The sequence below is a fragment of the Parus major genome, chromosome 1A (genome assembly GCF_001522545.3).
Source record: "Parus major isolate Abel chromosome 1A, Parus_major1.1, whole genome shotgun sequence".
Classification (NCBI taxonomy): Eukaryota; Metazoa; Chordata; class Aves; order Passeriformes; family Paridae; genus Parus; species Parus major.
This window is the reverse complement of record NC_031773.1, coordinates 58,946,150-58,973,038: the sequence shown is the minus strand read 5'-3', so window position 1 is coordinate 58,973,038 and position 26,889 is coordinate 58,946,150. Positions and strand designations below refer to the sequence as shown.

The following is a 26,889-nucleotide window of genomic DNA, read 5'->3' as shown; positions in this document are numbered from 1 at the left end:
TGTTAGGAAGATAGATAAACTGGCAGATAGAATAACCCAAATAATTCCGTGTAATCCATATAATTAGGGCTAAGACTATGCAAGGATGAAGTCATTTTCCATTAACAAAAAACCCCATGTAATAGAAGTAAAAATATAGCAAGCAGGAGCACCAGAGAGGTGGCAAAGAAAACGTTCTTAGGTGTTTACAAGACTTGGCTAGACAGTCATGGCTGACCAGATCAACTGGTGGTGAGAGGCCGTAAGTGGTAGGTTGGACTGGAGATCTCCAGAAGTCCTTTTTGAGCCATCTTTCTGTGATTCTGTCAATTCCACTATGGAGCTAGGACTGTGTGTCAGGCGGACACCTGAAATGGGCAGGTATCAACAAAAGCCTTGCAACAGGGAGTTTGCTGTTGTTACCACACTCACTACAAACAGTAGATGGTCCCAAGAGGTGGTTCAGAAGTCAGGAATCTGAGATAATAGTGGAAGTTTGAATTTGGATTTGAAGCAGAAGGTCTGTCATCAGAGAGGATTCTGTGTTATCAGACAGGGTATTAGCTCTACATCTACATGAATGATGGCATCATTCATGGAACCATACTAATAATTTATTAATGATTATTTGAGTTACAGATATTCAGGCTTCTACTGTAGTTCACCTGCCCCCTGCCCCCCACCAGTACTATTTTGCAGGTAAGAATTTTTAGTACTTTAGTAGTGCAAGCCACATTCAAACCACAGCTTGAAGATAGACTACAGCATCCACTCTTGGTTCTGTACTGCCAAAGATTTTAATTGCACAATTACACACTGTGTTTGCACAAAAAGACCTGATACATTCAGTGCACAAGATCTGCTGTGCTTGCTGAATGAGTCCACTGTGTATTAATCCTATTACAATTGTTATCCAGAACTGCCATGTAAAAACGAAATGCCTATAAAAGTGCATGCGCATTTATGTATTGACATGAGAGCAGGTCTCTGAGGTTTGTAGAAAAGATGTGCCTCTGCTAAAGGACAGGTATACTGTGTGTATGCTCTGATCTTGTGGAAAATGGCAAGTGGCCATCCTGTTAAAAAGTGGATTATTGAGCATTAGTGACAAGATGAGAGCACACATTTTACTTGATAGTGCAAAAGAAATGCAGGTGGCAGAAAGAGATCTTTTTCCTAGCTACTAATTTTCCATAATAGTTGTAAGCAGATGTATACAGCTGCAGGAGAAACTTTGGTCCTCCTGCTTTCAAGCAGGCATACAAGGTGTCAGGAGAGCATTTTATCTCTTTCAGCACTTTTTTTCTATTTTCCACCATGTGGGAAAGGAGGGGACAATCAAAACTGTCTTGGAAACATATGACAGTTTCATTATTCTAAATGACATATTGGTCTGGAAAGCTTAAAGAAGCCCTATTGTATGAGATTGCCTCCAGACTCATTATCCAGAGTGGATTTTTACTTGGCTTCAATTTTCTGGAACGATCTATTCCTGTGAAGCAGAACCTCATTTTTCTTTTTTTTTTCTAGGATCTATGTATTCTCATTTCCTCCTTCATTCTTTTGTTAAAGGCCTTCTGAACTTCAGAAACTCTTAATTTCCCAGTCAGAGAAGATGGGAGAGAAAATATTAATGTCAGCATAGAAACGCATTTGTGACCATTTGTCCTGCAGTGACAGATGCCTGGGCTAGACTCCTGGGGTTTTGTAGATTCCTTACAATGGAGTGTTGATTAGATTTGTCCTCGCATGTTTACACATGGACAAACAGCTCTGGTACCACATTATGTTTCCAAAATTAGGAGCTGAGGGAAGAAAGTTAAGGGGGTGTGGAGACCAGTTTCTTTCTGTTCAAGTCTTGTTTTTATGAAGTTTAGCAAACTGGGTGAAGCCCATCCTGTGAGCTCTGGCTTTGTCAGAGGAGATGGATGAATTCCTTCCAGTCTAAAGGACATCAACATGTAGGTTGCATCAGTGAGTATCAGCCCAAAGCAGCCTCAACAGGGGGCTTATTCTCCAAACCATCATGCCTCTTTGGCTGGAGAGCTGGAAATTTGTTCCAACCTGTTGTCTCTTTTCTTGGTGCATTGCAGTTGTCTGGACTATTCCAGCCAAGTGTCTTTACTCAAGTTGTGCATCCAGGGTGCTCAGTAGTGCTTAGCTGTGGGTATGTAACTCTTGTCTGAGTTGTTATTTTCTTGTCTGATTTGTGTTTTATCACAGAGTAGGTGACTTTGTTATTTGACTCCTTGTCAAATGTTCTCTTTCTTCTTTGTGTGTGTGCATGTGCACTTTGCATAGAAAGGTTGGTAACTTCCAGGTGCAATCAGGGCAGTTTCAAAGAGCATGCAAAGGGGCAAACTTGAGTCAGCCTTATTTTGGTTCCGCACAGATTCCAGGCCTAGGTCTCCATTTCAGTGCCCTCCTCCTCCATCTTTTCAAGAACAGCTGTAACAGACTTTTTCATTCCTCACTAAACTCAATTTCCATCAGCAAAGATTTATAGATTCATTTCATGAGACAGACATGCTTTCATTTGCCAGTGATGAATTACCTAATGTTTACTTTCTGGGACCTTGTACAAATTTTTAGTCATTGAGGTGAACATCAATTAAAATGAAAGGGTATCAAGATAAAACATTGACTTCATTTAACATAATAAACCCCCCAAGCTGGGAGTTTGGCTTCCATATAGATCAGCAGCAGCAGCAGCTCAAGATGTTACAATCTGGGTTTCACTTCCCAGACTTCAGAGAGAGTAAGAACTTCTGCCTCAAAGTGACCATTCCAATTCTTAGTTCTTATGTTCCCTTTCAAATAAAAAAACCTATTTAGCATCTTCTATATAACAAAAATATATAGGGAATCAAAGTTTTTGTTACTGGAAAAAAACATACTACACGTTTTTCTTAGTAAAATACCTGATCCTTTTATGTTCTTTTCTTGCTGCACCCTCGCTGAGTCAAAAGATAAAAATACAAATAACTGAAGTGCACTTGCTTCTGTACTGTTTCCTGAAACAAAATTCACTCTAAAATTCTTTCAAACTTCAGATTAAGTAGATTTCTGAGCAGGTGGCTTGTTTGCATGTCTGTGCTACAGTTTTGTTTGGATAGATGCAGAAATCCTGGATGTGGATGAATTATAGACTGCTGGGTTTTGGTTGCTCAAAAATACGTTTTAAAAGTGATAGATGTTCCCTGATTCTTAAAGTTAGGAACTATTTGATGTTGTTTTAATTAGTGACTTTGAGTCAGGCAATAGAAGTAATTAAGTTAGACTTGAGGTGGTTCTTGAAAAAAAATGAAAGTAGTCAGTGGGAATAATAGACCCTTCTCATTATTTAGAAATTAAGCATCTCAGGTTTCAGAAATTTTTGAGAGAAGTTTGGCATCTAAGCCTACCTGATGTGGCTGTATTACTGTGGTGAGAATGCTGAAGATATTTTATTTCAGGCATTCAGTATAAGGTATGTAAGATATGACAGATGTGTAAGAAATAGCAACATATTAAGGAGAGAAAGTTCATCATCCTGTTAAAATATGTTATCAGTCTGGGGCACATAGATATAAGTTTAATAGTATATTAACAGAATGCTAGAGTGATATTTTTATTTCCTCTTTTACAAGAAACCATTTTCCATTTTGTAAATGGTGCTTCTAAAATGACTTAAAACCACAATGCACTTCTAGTTTAGTCTGCAGCATATGGAAGAACATAAACATGGCTTTTCCTGTAAAATTATTTTGATCTATTAAGCTCAGCTGTTCAGTCAAAGTGGTGTGGAGAACTGAACAATACTGAACTTCTAGAGTGTTAAAGGTTTTCCAGTGGCTGAAAGTGAGATTTAACATTCTGGCTGTTTTAGAATCAGGACTAGATCACAGGATCATTTTTATCCTTAATTTTCTTTTGTTTAACAAAGAAAAAATTAGTTTAAATTGGTGCATTTGGTGTGATAAATTTATTTTGGAAAGCATTTAATTTTCTGCATGATTTGAAAATACAGATGTGAATGTCATTCAGCAGGCTCTGAGTATACAGGTGCTATTGCTTGTATGAGCAATCATGCTGAATTCAGGAGGTCTTTCTAATGAATGCTTCCAGACAAATTCAGAGACTGAAATGAATTAGAAAGAATCATTAACATTTCTGAAAAAAGTGCATGGAAAGAAATTAAAATTAGTTAACTCCAAGTAAATTTTCTATATCATGTTGAAGAAGTATAGTTGTTATTAACTAATTAAACTCTGCAATAAGTATGTGAACAAATGAAAATGTAGACTGAACTACATCTATTGTAGTCCATAAATACTATCACAGTCAGACCAATGCAATAAATTCTACCTATTAGGTATTCTGGAATCACAGCAGTTTAGAATATAGCTTTTATTTTATTTTCTTGTTGATGAGCATCACAGAAAATGTTTTCTTTCAAATATAATTTTCTGGTGTTTCCTGGTGTTGAGGAGTCTGGAACAGTTCAATCCCAAAGTATCACAATGGAGGAAAATCAGTAGTTTAGACACCTCTTGCATGTTGTGTATTAGGGACATGGATCAGTTCTCTAACACACGTCACTGTGACCTCTTGCAAGGGGAGTTTAAGCAGTTAATGAAGCCAAAAGTTCTTTGCATCCACTTTGCAGTAAAGCTCTTTTGATGTTCCTCACTTTAGTTAAATTTGAGAGCAGTTATAAAATATATTGCTTTAGTTTAATTAGCTTAGTAGGAAAAAGTCCTTTCTTGGGCAGTAATTATTAGTTGTGTATTATTAAAAGGAAGTAGTTCATGTTCAGTTACTTAGCAGAAATAATTGAATCCTCTGATCCAGTAAACTAGCTCACTTTGGATTCAGCTGGTTTTTAATTTAAGACCCGTAGAAGAGGAGACCTGTAATCTCACTATGGGGAATTGGCTTCACTTTCCTGCAGTTCATAAACCACAAGAGTGAAATTGCTATCTACCACAGCAGTTTTCTCTTTATTTTTCACATTTGCTTGAAAGTTTAATTTTATGAGACAGAGCTGATTTTAAAGTGCCTTTTGTTGTTGTTGTTTTGCTGCCTTTTCCCCTCATTTTTTTTTCTTCTTGAACAAAAGAACTACCAGCTCTATCTGTAGTCTGAGCTGTAGTCCCAGACAGCAGCAATTTCAGGATGTTTCAAAGATGTAAACACAGTTGGGCACTGCAATGAACCCTTTGGGGATATTCCAAGAGAAACACAAATAACCAACTAGTTTGGAGTGGGTCTATGTGAAGCTGATTCTCAGCTGGAGTAACTTGGCAGTGCTCCACCAGCTTTTGAGCCATTAACACCTGGTGAGAATCAGCCTCCCTACTCTGTGGTAGATTGTATGTGTGCATTTTCCCCAGGTTTTGACACGGTAAAGTTGTCACGACATCAAGAAGGAGATGGTGGTTCTACATGAAAAACCATAAATAGAGCCACTGCCACAGGAACTAATTGCAACAAAGCTGTCCGAGTTCTTTCTGTTTTCCCTGCCTGGATTTTTAAGGGGGAAAGTAATTTACCACTTGTGAAACTGCTTTAACATCAGAACACTTCCTTTAGAATTGCTGTTCATAAATGATTTCATTTAATAAATTAGTATTCTTTAAAATGAATTAAAATGAGGATTTTTCTTCACCACTAAGACATCAGAGAAAATTGAAGCCAATCATAGAATTATTTAGGTTGGGAAAGACCTCTAAGATCAAGTCCAAACATAAAACAAGCACTTCCAGGACCAACACTAAACCCTGTTCCTAAGCACATCTGCACATCTGAACCTCCAGGGCTGGTGATACAACCACCTCCCTGGGCAGCCCCTTCCAATGCCTGACCACCCTTGCCATGAAGAAATTTTTCCTGATGTCCAGCCTGAACCTCCCCTGGCACAGCTTGAGGACATTTTCTCTTGTCCTGTCCCTTGTTCCCTGGGAGCAGAGCCCCAGCTGTCCCCTCCTGTCAGGGAGTTGTGCAGAGCCAGAAGGTTCCCTCTGAGCCTCCTTTTCTCCAGGCTGAGCCTCCCCAGCTCCCTCAGCCCCTCCTGGTGCTCCAAACCCTTCCCCAGCTCCATTCCCTTCTCTGGACACGCTCCAGCCCCTCAATGTCCATCTTGTCCTGAGGTTCCCAAGCTGTCCCAGGATCTGAGGTGTGGCCCCAGCAGTGCCCAGCACAGGGACAGTCACTGCCCTGGCCCTGATGCCACACCACAGCTGGCACAGCCCAGGTGCCTTTGGCCTCTTGCCCCCCTGGGCTCCTGTCCAGCCTCTGTCCCCAGCACCCCCAGGGCCTTTCCTAGCTTTCCAGCCCCTCTGCCCCAGCCTGGAGCTGCAGGGGTTGGTGTGAGCCAAGGGCAGCACCCAGGACCTGGCCTTGTTGACCCTCAGACCACTGGCCTGGGCCCATGGATCCAGCCTGTCCAGATCCCCCTGCAGAGCCTTCCTGCCCCCAGCAGATCCACACTCACACCTAGCTGGGTGCTGTCCATGAACTGACTGGGGTGTGCCCTCGATCCCCTTGTCCAGATCATCAGTAAAGATATTAAACAGGACTGGCCCCAGTGCTGAGCCCTGGGCACTCCATTGGTGCCTGGCCCCACCTGGATGTGGCTCCAGTCCCCACCAGTCCCTGGGCCCATCCAGCCGGTTTTATATCCAGTGAAGCAGGGCCATGAGCAGCCAGTGTCCCCAGGAGGATGTGTGGGAGACATTGTCAAAGGCTTTCTAAAGTCTGGGGAAACACATCCACAGCCTTACCTTCATCCACTGAGGGGGTCACCTTGTCACAGAAGGAGATGGGTGGGTCAAGCAGGAGCTGTCTGTCACAGACCCAGGTTGTCTGGGGCTGATTCCCTGGTTGTCCTCCATGTGATGACACTTAGCTCTTGGGTAGATCCAATCCAGCCCTGCAGACTTGGGTGTGTCTCAGTTGTGTAGCAATCACTGACAATATCCCCCTGGATTATGGGGCTCCATTCTACTCCCTGTCCTTGTCTTTCAGCTCAGGGGCTCAGTACAAGGAGAACAACCAGTCTGACTGTTAGAGTGAGGCAGAGAAAACACTGAGTATCTCAGCCTTTTCTCAGTCCTTGTCACCATGTTTCCTCTTGCATCCAATGGAGATTCTCCTTGGCCATCCTTTTGTTGCTGATGTATTAATTTTTTTACTGTCTTTGACCACAGTAGGCAGATTAAGCTCTATCTGGAAACTGGCCCATCAACTTTTCTTCCCTGCATAACCCACAACATCCTTGTAGTCCTCTTGACTTTCTGTCCTTCTTCAGAAGGTCTTCAATTCCCTCTTTTTTCCTGAGTTCAGAAAAAGCTGTCTGAATATTACAACACTGGATTGCACCTGTGCATGTCAAATATTTTTAATTGTGTAATCTTCATCAGAGAAGTGAAACCATTTTTCAGATGTCTCAGTTTCCTAGATAGCTGAAGGATAGCTGTTAAAAATGTACTTTTTTGGTATAGAAAAAACTATGCTGCATCAGTTTGCTTCTGCAAACCACCACTGCACTGTGGAGTGAATTTAGGACTGTGAGAAAAGATAAATATGGAATTTAGGATTGCTTGGATTTTGTTCACTTCAGGGAGACACATGGCATATGAAGTACTGGTATGTGCTTTTTTAAATGAGAGGTGAGTTCATCTGTTGCTAAACTGGAAACATTAATAATAATGCATTTCATGCATATATGCACACATTGCATTAATTTATTAGTTTTGGAAGTGTTTTTGTGCTTGTTTAAATCAAAATGGATTTAAATTGTCTAAGTAAAAGAAGGTTAAAAAAATAAAATGGAGGAAAATCAGAAGAGAACTGGCAGACAGTTAGTCCATATGGCCTGCTTACTCCTGGTATTTTGAGACAAGAATGTAAACCTGGTGAATTACTAAACTGAGTAACTTTTGGGCCTGACTGTAACTGGGGGGTTCAGTAACTCAGTGGCTATTGTGAGAGCCTTTCTTGTTGTTTCTCAGGGCACTTATTACATATCCTACATATTTTAATCATGTTTCCTCTGGGATACCCCCTAAAAGGATATTCAATCTACTCAGGTGGCAAACACCTGCAATGTCTTAGGGGACTACAACAAACAACAGCTATCTGGAAGCGTAGAAGAACATTCTTTTTCTTTAGCTGTCTGGGCATCTGACAGTGAATAACTATAAAGATGCCATAAAGATGCCATACATAGATGGGCATCAAATATTTTTTTTCCTTCTTGTATTTTTTTTTTTTTTTAATATTTAAAATGAGATGGTGACTGTACTGCGAACAGAGGGGCTGTTAACTCCTCTCCTAACCTTTCTTTCTGTGACTGCCAGCTATCAGTATCTCAAATATGGGCTGGATAACCTGTCTGTGTGTACAGTTTTAGATGCTGAGAATTCAATAGACTGGGAGGACAGGCTCTGAGACATCAGGAACTCAAGACCTTATCTCTGCATTAAATCCCAAAGACTGTACTGAAAGTCTGTACAGTTTTATATTTGCACCCTCAGCACTGAGTATTTGGACTAATTATTCCAAATTAGCTTATACCTTTGTTTGTTTTATTATTTTTTTAAAATATCAGATGGGGCATAATAATTTGCCTTCCAGAAGAATGAGATAAACTATCTGCATTTGGTGCTGGCATATTTTAAATTCAATCTTTCATTAATTTTCCTCCTTACCTGCTATGTTCTTGTACTCCTGTTATGAAGATAAAGTAGATTTCATTTTATTTTTCATTCTTTTATAACAGATTAATGTTTAGAAATGATCAGTTCCTATTAGTCATAGCTCGTTCTTTCTTCTTTGCGGTCAGAGCTGTATGAAATCCTTTACTAAACAAAAGATGAATGATTTCATGTGTAACTCAAATTGCAAGAGAAATAATTACTGACAAAGGGCCATACTCAGATTTTTATCCTTTTTTCCTTTTGTGAAAACAATAATTTAATTTGATTCAGAGTTTCAAGAATGACAACTTGGGATGCAAAGCAAGTAAGGAAAACTTCCCCATGGAAGCAGAGTTGTGTGTTATGGCCAGTAGAGGATTGGAGTTGCATCATTTCCATTTATTAGTTATAAGGCCTTACATTTTATAAAAATGATCTGGCTTCAATATTAAGAATGAAAAAAATAAAATTTCTTTTTTGCATAGTTTAATTCTTTTTGCACACTGCTGTTCTCTAAAATCACACCACCCTTGCCTCTCTCAAATGGAAGTTCACTGTAATATAAATCTTCTCATGCTCCTGAAGACTCCTGAAACCTGTTTTTCCTTAGATCTCAATTATGTTTGGCTCAGATGCCCCAATGTTGAATGAAATTTCAAAGCTTATAAACAAGCAGTGCCCTGGCAGTCATTCCTAGCACCAATGGCCTGATGGCTTCTTTTGTCCTTTCCCTTCCTGCTTTGGATGGCTCTTTTGCATGCAAGAGAAAAACCAAAGGTCTGTGTTATTTCACAACTCCTTTAGATGAAATGGCTGATACAAAAAAAAAACCCTAAAAATATGAACTTTTGTGAATGCTTACTTGGACAGAAAGTAGAGTTAAAAACTAATAGAAATACTCAGTAAAATAGTTACTAAGGAAAGGCTAAGTACTGAACACTCCTGCCCAAAGGAATGTAGCTAGTTATAATAGTAAGATTATACCAAGACCAGGAAAAAAATAGACTTAAGTGTCCACCACTGCGTTTTTCTGGGCTGGGAATCAGGATGTGTTGGAGTTTTGCCCATGTTTGCCACTGTGGAACCTGCTTTTTGTGCTCCATGGCCCTTCACCAGTCACTCCTGCCAGTATGGCTTTCAGCATGGGTAGTCCAATCTTCTAAATACGGAATATTTTGTTTTATCAGGAAGAGAAGCAGGACTGAGAAAGGTGATTTGGTCCATTCTTTTCCCACTGAGCTTCTGGACAGTCACCAATCAATATCTGTTTATTTTCCTGTAGGAGAAAAATGACAGCAGTTGTGGAGAAAAGACTGGAGCAAGGTTGCATATGTTTGTGAACCTTTGAAATTTATTTGGTAAGCAAAGGAATTCTACTGAGAGAACTTGCCTTTCAGCTGAAAAAAAAAAATAAATAAAGATTTTTATAGGAAACTATAGAAATTAGGAGGCACAATGTGTTTCAGTTCTGCAGTTTTTGCTAGCACGGTGTTTGCAGGATGCTGTCCATTGATACTTTGATGCATCACTGCTGTTCAGTCAAACTACCATAGCTCCCTGTGGCTACTGGGCTTTCCCCTTGAAGTCAAAGAGAGCAATTGGTGCCTACTGGTGGCAAGGTTAGAGTTACTCAGCTGGGCAGCCTAGAGGCAGTTGCTGCAGTAAATCTTGTAGCTCTTGTGTTAGCTGGCACTCCCCAGCCATGCAGGCAGTGCCAAGGCACGTGTTTCAGGGAGTGCCTCCTGGTTTTCTACCCTGTTTGTTTGCAGGGGTGCCAAGGTACTGTGGAGAGTCTACTTGAGCTGGAAAGGAAGGAAAGCATTCTTTGAGAATGTTTAAAGCATTCTTCTTTAAAATGTTTAAATTGAATCAAGGCAATGGAGAATCAAATTTCAGTCTTCATCACTTGTAATACAAAAATCCATGTGCATTGATAGTTCTCCCCAGTCAAGTATCCCTTGTTTGTATGGCTGCCTGTCAGACAGAGATGGGTACCAGTGGTTTGAATGTGAAAAACCCTCCATTTTCACGTAAAGGGCAGATCAAATATGTGTGGTGCATCCCCTTATGCAGTAGAGCACATGTAAAACTAAGTAAAGCCCCATTTAAATGACAAAAGAATTCTTGGGCTACATGTTACTTCTTTCTGGTAGTAGCTGCATGAAAGAAAATTTAAAAAACCCTAATAAATAATTAGGGTGGTAATATGTTTGACAATTATTTTTTGACTATGACTTTTTTTCTGTTACTATTATAACACAATTGATCCTTTCAAATACAACTAAAGTGCTAATGATAGCTACGAAGGTCATTCCTAGGAGGTTAAACTGGTTTAATTAGAATTTATGAGAAGGTTACTATAGGAGTGCAGTAAGATGTTAAGGGGTTAATCTATAAGAGATTACATTGTAGTCAGTGTTCTGTTAAAGTTTGAATTAATTTTTCCCATGGGTTTTTCACATTCTAATTTTCAACTAAATGAGACATCTGTTTCAGAAAACGAAAATTTGCTATGGTTGTCATAGCAACTATCATTCTGTAAGAAAATTATTCCAATGGTTACTTTAGAAAAGAAAGATAGAAATTCAGTACATAAAGCAACATCCGATTTCTAGCACAAATTGTGATAATTTAGCCTTTTTTGTGCTATATATTATTTGGCCTACAAAACTTGTTCAAACGTTTTAAACTTAAGGTCAGTTGTGCTGTAAACAAAGTCACCTCTGATATATTTTCCCCCTTGAGTCTTCTATGTAGACAATCATTATTCTTATCAAAATAATGGTTGAATTTCAGTAGTGTTGGAGACACTCAAACTGTTCACTTGAAAAAGGTAAGACCTAAATCAAAGTACATTTCTACAGATGAGTGCTTCACTTCGAAGGTGAAATATATTCATGATATATGTCTTTAATTGCCAAATAAATTTTTCTTGGGTTGGTTTTTATTTTGAGGAGAGTGGATTTTTATCTTGTAAAGCATACTTTGTCAAATGTAAAATATTATTGAAAAATACGTTATAAAAATAATTACACTTTTCCTGAGTAAGCCCTAACTGGGAATACAGAAATTCAGTACTTGATATAAAGAATTTAACTTTGTTTCCAGGTTCTATCGTAAATGTAAATTCTAGACAAAGTTGTCTTAGCATGATATCCAGGCCACAGGCTCATCAGTGGGTAAGAGAAGGCTTTTTCCCTACTCAGAAAATTTGATAGCTGTTTTGTATTTTCAGAGGAAGGGACTTAGGGATTTATAAAATCCTTATGTGCTTATAAAGATGGTTTTTTGCTTTGGGGGTGAGGGTACTGAAGTGTGATTTGTCTTTCTTCTCTCCAATGTAAAGCATGCCAGCATCCTCTGCTGAATCCTTTCTTGGACCTGGGATTTTTTAATTTTTTTGCCAGAAATATTCCAGACATTTCCTTCCATCTCAGGATTGTCACAAAAGACAGCATAATGGCAAATCACACAAGTTGTAACATCTCCCCTTCACAAAAGAACAGCTCCAGCATGCATAACTTACCAGCCCTGCTGCAGTCACCACAAAGGGAGCGAGGGAGGGAGGGAGGAGGGAGGGATGGGGGAAAGTGCTTCTTGTCTTAATAAGCAGATCATGCCTATTCATAAAGGGAAATGGGCTTTTTTAGAAAGTGGCCATGTGTAGTCCAACCCAGGTAGAGGCTCTCACAGCTGCTTATATGGCTTGTGGTTGTCTGGATTTCAGCAGGATTAAGCTGACTTCTGGGGAGACCTGTAGCAGTCATGATTATTTCTGTTTTAAAGTGCTTCATTGTAATCTTAAAATAATTATTCTGTGAGGTTTTTGACTTGTGCTTCTTGGGCAAATGCTGGTCTTTCCTCTTGGCTTCCTTTCTGTGTCTGGCACACCTGTGGGTTGGTGCTTCCCCATGCTTCCCATCAGAGACCCAGGGACAATCCTGTCCCTGCCCAGCAGCACCAGGCCATGCGAGGGGTGGCAGCAGGGATGTATATGCACTGAAACTGTCAATGACTTAAAAAAGATGATTTACTGTGCTGACACTTCTTTTGCCACCTATTTGTCCTTGCAAATATTTTCTGTCAGTGGGATCTTTCTAATGGGAAATGCGCCCTGGGTCTACAGACAATTTGCCAAACATTTGTGTATTTTCATCTTGGTGAAGAAATATACTTAGTGTGTTAGGTGTGGAATGCAATCCCAAGGCAGGAAAGGATGAAGAGTTTAGAAAAAAACAACCACTGTATATTTTTATGAAGCCTCCCACTTCTGTAATACCCCAGCACCTCACAGACTTTATGTTTTTTCTTTTTGAGGCATTCCTTTGTGATGAAAATAATTTCCTTATCTCAGTGGTGAGCTGAATGTAAGGAGAAACAGATCCAGTTCCACAGAGCTTGTGTGGTTGCTGTGTGGCAATGTCACATGGTAGCATTGCTGGTACCTTGCTGCACAATAAGCCAATTAGGAGAATCCCATAATTGTTTAGGAAAAGACGACTGAGATGATCAAGTCCATCCATAAACCTGATGCCACTAAACCATGTCCCCAAGTGCCACATCTACACACCTTTTAAATGCTTCCAAGCATGGTGACTTAGCCACTTGACCTCCCAGTGAAGAATTTTTCCCAATATCCAATCTAAACCTCCCCTGGTGTAAATTGAGGCCATTTCCTCTTGTCCTAATGATTGTTAGCTGGGAGAAGAGACCAAATTCCCACCTTGCTATAAACTCCTTTCAGGAAATTTTAGAAAGATAAGATCTCCCTGAGCTTCTCTCTAGAGACCCTGGCAGCAGAAAGGTGAGGAAAGGCTGCTTGGAATGTTGAACAGGTAACCAGAAAAGTATGAGTTTGTGGCCTGATGTAGGGACATGTCTTTTTCTTAGCCAGCTGCCTTGGCCTGAGCAATGTTACTCAGAACAAGATTTGTGCTTCACCACTAGTGCTGTTAGCTTCTTTTCTTCAAACACCTTCTTCACCTCCCTCATCACAGCTTCTGAAGGCTGGGAGATATATTTCTGGTTCTGATAGCAGATGTTTGAAGATTCACAGTTTTTTGGTTTTCTTTTTTTCCCTGGGACACCTGTTTCTCAAGACCTGGTTATCCAGGGCATGTGATGAAGAGGCAGGGGATGAGAAAGCAAGCTTTTCAGTCATCAATAGTTGACCCTCTTTTTGTCTGTGGAAGAAAAACATTCTGTTCATTGTTCTTCAATGAAGAACACATCAGTCTTAACTATTAAAACTTCCAGCCTAAAACTAACCCCTCAATTTTATGTCCTAGAATTGGAGCCTAGTCAGCAAGACATAATTTAACACTGTGATATAATTGCTGTGAAATATAGATTTTTAATCAACGGGATAGCAAGATACAGATAAATTATGTTCTGACTGTCAGTATTACAGTCCTGCTGCTCCATTATGAGCTGCTCCATAAGTACATTTCAAAAAATGTAAATGCCTATCTGATAAGGAATCCTGAATATGGAAAGTCTTACTTAAAAGCAAGTCAACATACCAGAGGACAGAAGAAATTTGTGTGTTAGAGAAGCAGCAGCATTCTTGTTCTGATGGGATGTATGCAATTAGGGAAACAAAGCAGTAGAGATGCTGTCTCTGACTTCAGAGCAGGATCTGTCATGGTGCCAGGGTCTGTCCTTGCCCAGCTGGTCATAGGCTAAGGGCCAAACGGTCTGGGAGCCAATGTGAAATAAGTCACGTGGGTGTGTCTGAGACAGCTGTTCTTCTAAATGTTGTGAGAGTCAGCGTGATAATCCACACATGGAGATCTTGGTATCCAGGGCTTGTAAGTAGTTGGAGCACTACTGTGAATATTTTGCTGTATGCTGTCTACTGAAAGCGGGGAGGACTGCACATATTTGCCATACAAGTTAAACAGCACTGTTTGTATGGAAAGAGGGGATTACTGTATGCACACAAAGAAGAAAATGAATTTTGTCTTCAAATTCCATGGTAGTAAAGCGTCAACCTCAGTATTTTACTTAGATAACCAGTACATGGAAGTAGCACTGAAGACATTCTCCTCCTCTCTTGGCAGGCAACCTTGGTTTTATGGCTGGGGCTTTAATCTTCCACGAGGCCAAGCACTATTAGAGAAATGGAACCTTATTCCAGATGGAATAGATATTCTTATAACACATGGACCACCTCTCGGTAAGAAAATAATAGTGCTGTTAGCTGTGTATTTAAGATGATTATATGGTAACTGATGGCTGTCTTTAGAAAGAGTGCAATCCTGACTTACAAAAGTCAAGAGCAACATACGTACTGATTTCAGAAGCACTAGGACTTCAGCTCATGAGTACCTATGATACCTCTGCTCAATGGCAGGGAATTAAATAATGGCTTAAAAATTAAAACATTAATACATAAAGCCATAATGAGCTTTATAAATAAGCAGAGTCTAGTTTTCCTATGCACATTTCTAATCTGCCACTGGTGAAATTACTAGATTGAAAGCATGGAGTGTTTTTGAAGAGAAATGCAGGATTAAGATCTTATTTTTTATCACTTTCTCACTAACTTGCTACTGCATTTTCCCACCAACCCAGAATCTCTTTTTTTTCCTCATCATGCTGACTTGGTGTATCTTCTGCCTTACAAACCCAGATGCTCCCCATTGTTCACCTGTTCTTTGGACTGCATGGTTGAATTGCTTACCTGTAATACAGTTTGACAACATGAACAGATCAGAAAGAAATAGTTTTGCATGTGCATTTTTTAAACGTGAATATAGGTGATATAAAAGCTATCTATCTATAAAAGATTTCTTGTATTCCTAGAAAATTTTGACATTACCTTTGCTACAAAAATAATGCAATCACACAAACCTGTACAGATTCAGTAGGGGCTTAAAGCTTTTAAGCCTTTTTTCAATGTATTAAATATATAGCAGTCTATATATAATGTGACTGTGTGTTTGACTCTCACTAATTTAATAAATGAACATGAGCAAGAACCATGTACTCAAGTGTTCTGCTGTGTCTTACTGTGCTTTGTGTGAAATTAAGGTAGTTGGTTTCTTTAAACTTTTAGATTCCCCAATTTCCTGAAGCTAAAACCCTCACCTTCCACCCTTTCTTCTCTTTCAGAGCTCAGAGTAGAAAGTATCTGAAGGGTTTCTGTTTTGTTTTCTTTAGAAAGACATGTTTGCATTCCACTGCTCACTAATCTTGGAGGAAAGTGGTTCTTTGTCAGCAGAGTTTCTCACAGTTAGGGGTGTGTGTTTTGATTCCTCATCTAAGTGTAGTCTCATGCCGTGCTGTGGACTGATTTTAATATGAGCCTATCTTGTAAAAGTGGATGTCAGAAATTAAGTGTTGTGGCCCAAGATATCAGCTCCAGGCCATTGGTATGGGGGTAGTCCCTGCTAGGATCCAAGGCACAATGCTGTCTTTCATGCAGTTTTATTTATAAGTCATATTTAAAACTTTTTCAGATGCTTTTTCAGCACTTTGAAAACCAGCTGACCTTTTAAAGCCAGCTGGCCAACAGTATCCAACCTTCAGCTGACAAGATTCACTTGAAATTGATGTTGGAACGTGGTGAGATTCAACCACCTTGCTACTTTAGCCACCAGGCCTCTCCAGTAGCCACAGGCATCAGCAGGAGGAGGAGGACCCTTAAAGAGCACTGCAGAGCTGGCACTCAACAGACAGGCTTTAGTAATAAATTTAATACTAAATTTAATAATCGAAAAGTAAATTAATAATTGCAGTAATTCTGAGGAAGGGACACCCATCTCTAGTGATTTGTAAAGGACTAATGTGAATTCCCCCCATCTCCATGGCTCAGTATGTGTTCTTTTTTTTTTTCCCCACTTTAAATTCTTTATCTTCAACCATCCCCCCAGAATTTCCCTTTTTTTCAGAAGTTCCTGTTTCTTCGTCTCTCTCTTATTGATGCATTAATAGATAGCTCAGGCACCAAACCCTCTGCCTGAGGGCAGGAGCTGTTGGTCTCCCTGACACCTATGGCAACGAATGTATGACATTTCAAAGAGCTTAGCACTCTGCTTAACTTACAGAACCACCTTATTGTGCAGCTCTGTCTGCAGACCTTTTGGGAGACAGGATCCTCTGACTCTCCCAGCCAATTTTTTTAACCAGCAAGCTGATTCTTTTTCTGATCTTGGAACTCAGAACCTCACTAAAGTTGTTCCTAAGGATCATAAATAGCAATCAGTCCTCTTGCAAATTCTGGGGATTATTCTCCAGAATGGCTGCCTAAATTCAGCCTATCATCGATTTTCTGTGCTGCTTTCTCATTTCCTCACTGTAAAAGAGTGTGCATCCTCCTGAACTAATTAATACTACATTATTACATGGATTTGAAATAGTCTGATTTAGATCAGAAGCACAATTAAGAGTTAATGAATTTTGTTTTTCATTTAGCTGTGTAACAAAAATCCGAGTAATTTTTCTCTTCTGTTTTAGAGTAGTGCTTTGGGATGAAACCAGGGCAAGGATACATTTGAGGTTCACATAGGATGAGGAAAAAAAAGGTTAAAACAGCTGGTTTTGACCGTTTTATTAGTAACTTGTCTATTATTATTAACAATGATATGCAATGTATTTCATAGTTTATAAAATATAGAATTTGTGATTATGGGATCAGTGTTAATGCTCATTTCTACATTGGCATATCTTTGTTAGCCAAAGATCTCCATTTATTATTCTTTTCTCTTCCAAAAGTTCATGTTCTATTTTTTGTTTTTAATTTAATTTCACCTTTAAGTCTTCATTTGCAGCTGTCTGCTTGATAGTCTGTGACAAAGATTTATACTTTCCTGACAGCTGCAGAAACCTGTTTCAAGTAACCAAACAATAAAAAACCACTAAGATGAACTCTAATTGTTAGCTAGGTATAATCAATTATTCCTAGTTTGTGTAGTCAGGTGTACATAATAAGCTGCAAACATATGGGAAGGCTTCAGAAGGGTGATAATGCATGTAAACAAAAACATGTTCAACATAAATAATGCTTAATTTAATGGAAAAGTTAATTTTATGGATTATTTTTGTTTGTGAAGTTTTTGAAGTGGAAATACTTTTGGCTTTATGTTCACTGCAGACATTTTGACAATTAACTGCTTCAAATCATTGGAGTAATAAAATGTACGGCTCTAATATGTTTACTCTGGAAAAAAAAACAAAAACCAAAAACGTGACTTTATTCCAGAGGAATTGCTGGCCTCATTTTGACATCACAAATACTGTTTTTCTCTGGTGAATTTTGACCTCCCTTTGATGGCACAAGTGAATTCAGCAGGAGTGAGCATTGCTCAGTCTGGTTGTAGTTCAGCAGGGTTTTCCTTTTCTACATCCTCTGACAGGTGCCAAACAGCACCTTCTGTCTTTGACCATGCTCAGAACTTCCTCTTTTTGGCACTTAGGATGCCCCATTCCCAACTTTTTTTCTGAAAATTGAACTTAGCTTTCTGAGTAGCTATGAAACAAGTGCAAAATTTTGCCATTTTGGTAAAACCTCACAGTTTACCAAACTTGAGCCCAGTTTCCAAGCACTGGCAGCTGAAGAGGTATTTGCCAATGTGTGAACCTACCCTGAAGCTCTAGCAAATCTAAGAGCTTGTCCAAGAGCTTGAATACCACACTTCTGGTTTTTCAAACCAGTTGCTTGCCTGCTTAGCCATGCTTGAGTGGATATCAAAAGTAAATGTATGAAAATCAGGTCCAGACTCTGCACTTCTGGCTAAAAGCACAATATATTCACACTACTGCAGCAAATCCAAGAGATGCAAAGCTATGACAGGCACACAGGGAAAATACCAGAACAAAAAAATATAAGCATGAAGATTTTATCTTTTACATTTCCAAATCTGAGCCTTATGAAAGTGACTGAACAGAAATGAACAGAAATGAATAGAAAGAAAACAGATTGGTTCTTGCAAACACTCCAATACAACATCCTCCTTATACTAGTACTTGGAAGGAAACACGAGACCAGTTGGCAGTAAACATCCCCCTGCAATACTTTTAGACAAAGAGTTGATGTAACATTTCTGTCTATTTTCATAAGAGGTACATTTTTACACAACTTTTGTGCAAGTAAATGCAGTACTTAAATACATCTACCGCAAAAGGCTTGAGTGTCTCTTCTGAGATCCATCAATTTAACAAAGTGGGGCTTGCTGTGCCATGAAACGGTTTAACTCAGGGATGTTATTTTTTGGACATGTAGTGGATTCCTCACCTGAGCTCCACTACTGCAAGGTTCAATGTGATAAAAATATAGTTGTAGTATTGGCAACACAGATTCCATTACATAGGTTCAAGTGCCCAATCTAAAAAAGTATGCTTTTAAAATAGTTAAATGTTTTAAATTCTTTAGAGGCTTTCTTTGGACTTACTGTTCTTTATACCTCATTCTCTTCAAGAAGAAAAATGGGTAAAGCATTGAGTTATCCCATTAACAGCAGTGCAAAAAATTTTTTGACTGCAGTAATTATTTTTATTCTTTGAAAAACAACTGGAAAGAGTTATCACAGGCCTTTTTATCCAGGTGAGCTTTTATGGTTTTCCTCCCTTATTTTTCTTTCCTTCCTCTTCTGCTTACCAATGCAGACACTGTTCTTGCCATTTCAATTCTTCTGTGGCTGTTTGTGAAAAGCCATGAGACATGAAATCTCAAAAATGCTGTGTAACACCACAACTTTGTGGATTATCTGTCTTTTCTTAAAGCTTTCTTTTCTTTTCCAAAGGTTTTCTGGACTGGGTTCCTAAGAAAATGCAACGGGTAGGATGTGTTGAGCTGCTGAACACAGTCCAGAGACGAATACAGCCAAGGCTTCATGTTTTTGGACATATCCATGAAGGTCAGAACACATTTCTTCTTATAATAGGTATTTAGAAGCCACAAGTAGAGAAGGCTTAACCAGCATTTTCAAACTTGAATGTCTGAACTGAAGCACTTCTAGAATTCAGATGCATTTTTAAATGCATATATAGAGGTGAAATTGGCTGATAGCCACATTTCAATACCTGTACTTGAGCATATCTTTCATTTTCTACATCTATAAAACAGGTTGATGCTTTCTTCACAGAGATGAGTACTGTGAATTTTAAAATAAGAGCACAAGTCCAGTAGTTACAGAAAATGTCTAAATATTAGGATGGAGGGATTTTTTTTTCCTCAGCAGAACTTGCACTTCACAGTAATTCATGTAAGATCTCTGTGTCTCAGGTTCAGTGCTTTTAAAATGGGTAAGAATGCTTTGAGGGGTGCTTCTAAGGCTTGATCTTCAAGATTGTACAACATCTGTCTCTCCCCATCAGTGTGTATATGGAGTTGAAATCAAGACACGCAAGACACACTGACTGGTGTAGAAGTTCCAAGATATTCATGGATGCATTTAGTTGCTTTGGCAGGGGAAAGATTTTGTGCTCAGACAAAACAAGTGGTTCTATTTATTTGATATTTAACTGGGAAGAAAATGAGTTCCCTTCACACAAGCCAGTGAATGGTGACAGATACACTCTGCTGAAGTCAGTAACAGCAGGAATTCATCTCCTGGCAAAGGGAAAGGTAGATGCTGTCTGTCCTGTCCACAAAGCAAGGCACCAAGGCTTCAAGCAGTGTCCCCAGCCTAAGCAGAAAGCAGTGGGCTGTGCAGGAGTGAACCATTGGTGTGTAATATGTATTATCAGATGCTCAGTCATTGGCAGTGTTAACTGACTGGCAAGAAAAGGTACTCCACAACTGCCAGTTTTCTGCTTCTGGGACTGCTCCAGCCTTTGCTGTAGGATCCCTGTGGGTCTCACCAGTGTAGAGATGGAAAAAATGGAGGAGCTGGCCTTCAGATTCTTCTGATTTTGTGAAGAGCTCTTCCCAAGATACCCTCTCTGACCTGCTGCTGGGGACTTTTACCATGGCATATTAGAAGTGGCATTGCTGGTGGTATAAAAAAATGTTCAGATCATTATTTTATAGCTCAAGGATTAGGTCCATTCTCCTCATGTGTCCCATCTGCAGTGACCTGTTAATACCTGGTTAATGTCCAAAGAAAGTGCTGTTAAATCACAGAGTAAAACAGATAATGCCGCTAGAGCAATCTTTAATATTCCAACCAAAAGAGCGGGTGAATACAGTTCAAACTCACTGTCATTTCAGAAACTGTAAGGCAAGAGGGTTGCAGGGGATATAAGCAAACAGCAAGCCATGAAGCTTCAGGCAGGTAAACAAAATCACATCTGTTAAAACCAAGCCCAACTTTGACTGTCGAGGGAAGAGAATGGCATCTCTACAGAATAGCAAATCCTGTGAGTTAGTGTAGTTGGCACAATAGGTATCAGAACACAGAAACAACGTACTCTTCTTGTTAACTATCATAATTTAGAGAAAACAAATGGGGAGCTGCAGCCCTTGTTTTTCAATGGTATGCTAAATCTCTGCAGAGGAGAATTCCCATTGCAGGCAACCTGTGCAAATGAAGCTGCACTTTGTAGAGAGAATGCATGATTTGAACAGATGAATTTTTCCTCTGAGTGAGCATAGCTACATCTGCAGCAGTCATTTACTGAACATCTGGGGGAAAGAGATGCTTATAAGAGATGTTTCTTCCTGATTCCTTCCCTCCACTACCATGTCTGCCAAAAAATACCTCTGCACATGGGCTTGCTGCTGATCCACCCATGGAAGGGACAAGCAGCATGGCAGGCATTCTGGCTAAAATTCTGGTTTTCCCATTATAGCCAGTACTCCACTGAGGTATGGCCAAAGAAACTCTGCTGGCAGTGGGACAGGAATAAAAGCTGCAGCACTGGGAATCTTCCAGCAAAAGGATAGTGTTAGCAGTCTGTGTCTGTTCTCTCCAAATGTGTAGCCGAGGAGACAGCAAGTCCTAAACACAGTGCTGACTGTCCTCCATGCATTTCATGTTTTCCTCAGAGCAGTCATTCTGTGGCAAACAGAAAGGGATTTAAAGAAATGCTGGTGACAGGAACCTTTTTCTTCCCTCCCTGGTCCCAAATTATAGTGTGTTTCTTCCATGGGAGGTGCAGGAGGCCCTGAATTATTCAGAGTGTTTTAAGGAACCAAAAAGAAAGGAATTTGGTTACTGTTTCTTTGTTTGCAAATTATGCAATTTTCAGAGTTCTGAAAGACACAGAATTGCATTCAGAAAAACCATAGGGTCATCAGAACATAGGATTTGACTAGCTGTAACTCCTTGTGTATATAGCAATGAATACATTTCACTATTAACTTTATGAAAGGTGAGTCTTAGTACAAATTTCTATCAGTTGATTTCCCCAAATCGTGTATTTCTGATGATTGCAGTTCTTCATATTGATCATAATATTTCAGTGAAAGTTTCCAACATTAAACTTTTAGCTTTCATGTAATCAGGCTTATATTTTTATCCTAGTGGCTTATTAAAAGATTTTTGACAACAGAGAGTGTGTCTGTTTTTTCATGACACCAAGGCTGTCAAAAGGCTTCTTCACTTTCTGAAAGAGAAACATTTCACTGTACTTCTACAGGCATTAGAGCTAGAAGTTTGGTTTTCTGCAGATTTGATTCTGGAATTGTTTGCCTTGTGTGTCTAGCAAGACATGAGATGTAGCTGAAGCATTTTTACCACTGGTGAGACACACAGCTGTGTGTGCTCTCCTGTGGAAATGTTAAGGTGTTTTAGGGTGTGAATTCACCTTGTCTGTTAGACAATGCATTCAATAATAAAGCCATTTTTTCTCAGCCTGCACAGGCATTTTTGTGTCTTTCCATCAATTTTGGTCAACAAGTTCAAAGACGTAGCAAAAAGAGGCTCCTACTAGGCAAATCCTGTCCAGATGCACATGCACACATGCTTGCCTCAGTCAAGCAATGCTTTTTTTCATTGGTTGCTTAAAGGATGTTCAACAGAGGGCAGGAAAAATAGAAGATTAAAATTGCCCAAAGTTTGCTGTACTGATGACTGCAAGACTAAACAATCAGAAGCATCCTTTCCAAAACTAAAAAGGTTTTAAGAGAAAAATCTCTGCAGTGAAAAGCATCTGTCTTTCTAAGGAGGTTTAGTGAGCTGGCTGCCAGAGATAACAGCCACTAGATACTGAGGGCCCATCTTGCTTTTCTTACACAATTTGAAAAGCTCTGCTGTAGGACAAAGATGGTATTGATTCAGGGAACATTCATGTTTTGAGCTAAGAGAATTTTTAAATTCCTTCTAAGTAATAAAAAATGTGGCACTTATTGTTGTGTGATACAGGTAATTAAAAAATAAAGAGAATAATAAGTAATAATGAGAGTAATCAGAATTTTTCTTCCTTTGTAGGTTATGGTGTCATGGCTGATGGAACCACCACCTATGTGAATGCATCTGTGTGCACTGTGAATTACCAGCCACTTAATCCGCCTATAGTTATTGACTTACCTACTCCAAGGAACACATGATTATAATGAGGATTTAAAGTTGTACCCAACACATTATCAACTTTATATTGCTGGCTGAGAATCCCAATAGGGAACCATTCAACAAAAAAAGCAAAATCCTTCTTTTTTTCCCTGCTAGCTCTTCACAGATAAATTTAGAGTAACAAAAGTGGACAAGAAACAAAGACATTTTGGTGCCAGAAACAGATTAAAGACTAACATTTTACCATTAAAATGTTTGTGAACACAGAAAAGTGAATTCATTACACACACACACATACACACACACATATATATATACACACACATATATATATATGTGTGTGTGTGTGTATAATATATATATATCTAGTAGGGGCTTTTGTACATACCATATATTGGACTTATTAAAAGAATGATGTCTTTCAAAGGAGTGTTTCTTTAAGAAAGTTTGCAGTTTAAACGTGTTTAGACTAGGATTTCCTCATTTCAGATGTTTTCCAGTGAGCTCTTGGTAAAATAAAAATTATGGTAAAGATGTTTTCCCTTAATCAACATGGAAAATATAAAAGATGGTACACAAATGACCAGTCAGAGGAGGAAAACTATTTCTCCAAGTCCTCCGAGTCTAAGTCTTTGGATCTATTCAAAACCAATGCAAAAGAGGCCCTAATTCACTGTACTGAAATGAAGTTTTACTACATCTGGCATTACAGATGGCAAGGGAAATGGTACATATTGCCAGCATGCTGTAAACAGCTCAACATTCAAGAAGGGAGACTGTGTTAAATGCAGTATAAACTCAGGAATTTGTAACCTGGCCTCGCCTGTTTAAAAAAAGAAAATAAGGATGACATTTCCCTTAAAAAAAAAAAAGAAAAAAGAAAAAATATAACTGTGTTTTCATATGGTAAGGTGATATGTGATTGTATTTAAGGAAAAAGAAAGAGGAAAAACCTGAAAAGGGCTCACCCAATGATTAGTAATGGTATTTTAAATAAAACCCAACGAGACCATTGGTTTAAAACCTGCTAATGGGACATGCAGCCAATGATGAGATTACTGGTTTGAATTTGGCCCTGGTCAGGAATGGTTAAATGTCATTGTGATCATTTTGTCCTTGGGAAACATAGATGTCAAGGGGAAGGCATCAACCCAAGGTGTAGTTCAGACACTCGCTTTTAGGTGGCTGTGAGCAATGGGTACGCACCAAAGTGTGAAGAGCAGAAGTCACCGCAAGGGACCTGGGACTTGCCCACTCATGGACACTGCTGAGAGAGGCTCAGCACAAAACCAGTAGAAACCCATCTGTTGTATTGCTTTTGGCACCAAGCAAAGCAGGGAACATGTCAGATGCGGGTTGAGATGGTCCACAGCCATGGTACTGCCTGTGCAGCTCTCCTGCAGTGTTAGCAGAGGTATTGAAGCTGCTGGGATTTCAGTCCTGTCCTAGGCAGAAGCTTAAGAATTGATTACAAAGCCACCAAAAAACCCAGGGCTTCAGACATGTCCTGCAAGAAATGGATTTCTGCCTCGAACTGACAAACATGTCCTTTTGACTTGATGGAGATAATTTAACTGCTGTATTCTATATGTGGACATACTGAATTGGGGGTGACAGCATCTAGACATTAATCTTGCTCACACACCATTGGGCAGACCATAGCACTCCCAGCTCACGGTTGCAGGTCTGTGCACAGCCCACATCTGCACTCATGCATTGGAGAATTGTGTGTTACATGGATGTAAATGTGACTTTTACATAGCAGCTGCATGTACATTATACACATAAACAATTTAAAATACCTGTGTTGCAAAAACAGGCCATGTGAGCTTCAGCTCTGAGCAAGGTGGGCACAAACTCTGCTTTTCCCTGGCTTCCCATGTGCAGCAGCTCTTCCAGGTGCTGCCTGGAGCTGAGATGTCCAAGCCCGGTAACTGACTCATGCTGTGAACCCACAGGAAGCCACCAAACCCCCAGAAAACATGACAAGTCACAGGTCTGTCATTTCTTGTAATCTGTTGGGTGACCATGTATCTAAATTAATGTGCTGCTTTTTTTCCTGAAAGTGAAACCCAAAACAATTAGTGGCACCTGCAACTGGTTTTTGGGAGAGTGGTTCACAAATGCATGAGCAGTCTGCCATTAATTCAGATGGGGCCACTTGTCAAAGCTACTGGTGTAGAAATTTCAGGATCAGCTCCTAAATCAGTAAGAATTGAAATTCACAGTTGAATATGTACTCCTGTCATCACTGGAAGATGAACAATAGCATGTAGTTAGAATAAAAGTGGCTTAGCTAGTCACAATTCAAGCGGTTTGCAACAAATGTGGCAGGAAATTGGCTGCATGTTAAAGTCTGAAATGTTTACATTTGCTCATGGCACTTAAAGTGAAGGGAAGAGGTCCTTTTATTAGCCTCAGCAAAATTTCTATGTCAACCATAAAATATTCTCTTAAAAATAATTTTTCCTAAGGTATCTTCCAAATACTGTGTATTTTTATGTGGAAAGGAAATGAAAGCAACTGTTACTTCAAAATATCATTTAAAGTACTTGAGGTATGAAAGCTTAAAGATTATTTAATCATTTTGGCATAACTTGAGTGTTGTAATTTTTGGTCAAGCATGTTAGATGAATAAAGTCTTAAAAAAAAAAAATGAACAAATGAACAAAAAAAAACCACACAGCAGAAAATAAGGTCTCTTAATGTCCAGCTCATGTGGTCAGCTGCATTTTGGAATGACTGTCATCTTCTCCAGGGGTAGAAGCCAGGCTGTGGGACATTTAAGATGTTATGGAGGGAGGTCAGCAGAGGGTGCCTTGCTTTGTCCCCCAGATTCCAGCTACAACATCTCCTGCAGAAAATAACGAGCTCAAGGCTGAGGCTGCAGAGAGAATGGAAAACAGTACCCACTGCCTTTAATGAATGTATTTTGGTGGGAGAATACGCCAGGAGTGTCTAGAAGGGAAAAGCTACTGTGGGAGTGCTGCAGCACAGCTCTGGAGATGTTGGGAACTGGAATTCCATCCTTTGGGAGTGGGAAGCATTTGGGAGAAGGAGAGTTCCTGCTCTAAGTTGGGTGTCATGATACATTTTCACAGAGAGGGAGGTTATAAAGGCCAGGTGAATATTTTTATTTTAACTTTGTGGGCACAGAAAGACCTGATTATCTGATCTACCTCAGATAAGGAAGACTGTGAAAAGGAAGATCTCCACAAATTCAGCTGTGCATTTGTCAGCTCTGTTTAAATTTGGGATGCCTCTCAAGTAATTTCCTGCCTCACCTCCCCATTGCTGACCTTCACTGATATTTATCCAGGTAGCAGTGCTCCTGAAGGAAGGTGTGCTGATGTGTATCACTAGTATGTACATTCCCATCACCAGGAAAAATTGTTGGCTGAGATTAATTCTGATTCATTTCAGCAATGAATAGGGAAGATATCACTGCACGTCAATGAAAAAAAAAAAAAAGATGACAAGATTATTTTTACCTCCCTCAGTCACATATGGCTGAGGATGTGAAATGTTCCTTGACTAGAAACTAGAAGAAAGGAGCAGGCTGGAACTCAGCACCCACCCAAGCCGCTGCTTTTGGTGCCCCAGGAAGGATCAAAAACCCTGTCTCAGGGTCATGCTGGGGACACAGAAGATGGGAAAGTGCTCTGGTCTTGATGCGGGAGGGCACCAAAGGAGATAAGAAGTGGTTTGTCTTTTCCAGTCACTGACTGCTGCTAACAGTCAATGCAAATACTTCAGAGGAAGGAGGGATGAGACATCCCTTAGAAGGCAATTTTTGGAATAATCTGCCCAAGGGGATCTTTGCCCCCCTCCCA

At 39.6% G+C, this 26,889-nt stretch overlaps 1 protein-coding gene across 3 annotated transcripts in view; it reads left to right on the top strand.

Annotated features, from left to right (window-relative positions):
• The window catches only part of MPPED1 (metallophosphoesterase domain containing 1), a 64,341-nt gene extending 38,602 nt beyond the window's left edge, over positions 1–25,739 (top strand). For all 3 annotated transcript variants that reach the window (XM_015628491.2, XM_033514515.1, XM_015628492.1), the window contains exons 5-7: positions 14,723–14,838; positions 19,406–19,519; positions 22,976–25,739. In XM_015628491.2, coding sequence (XP_015483977.1) covers positions 14,723–14,838; positions 19,406–19,519; positions 22,976–23,094 — 349 coding nt within the window. In that variant the 3' untranslated portion in view covers positions 23,095–25,739. The remainder of the gene's footprint in view (positions 1–14,722; positions 14,839–19,405; positions 19,520–22,975) is intronic.
• Positions 25,740–26,889: the final 1,150 nt, after the last annotated feature.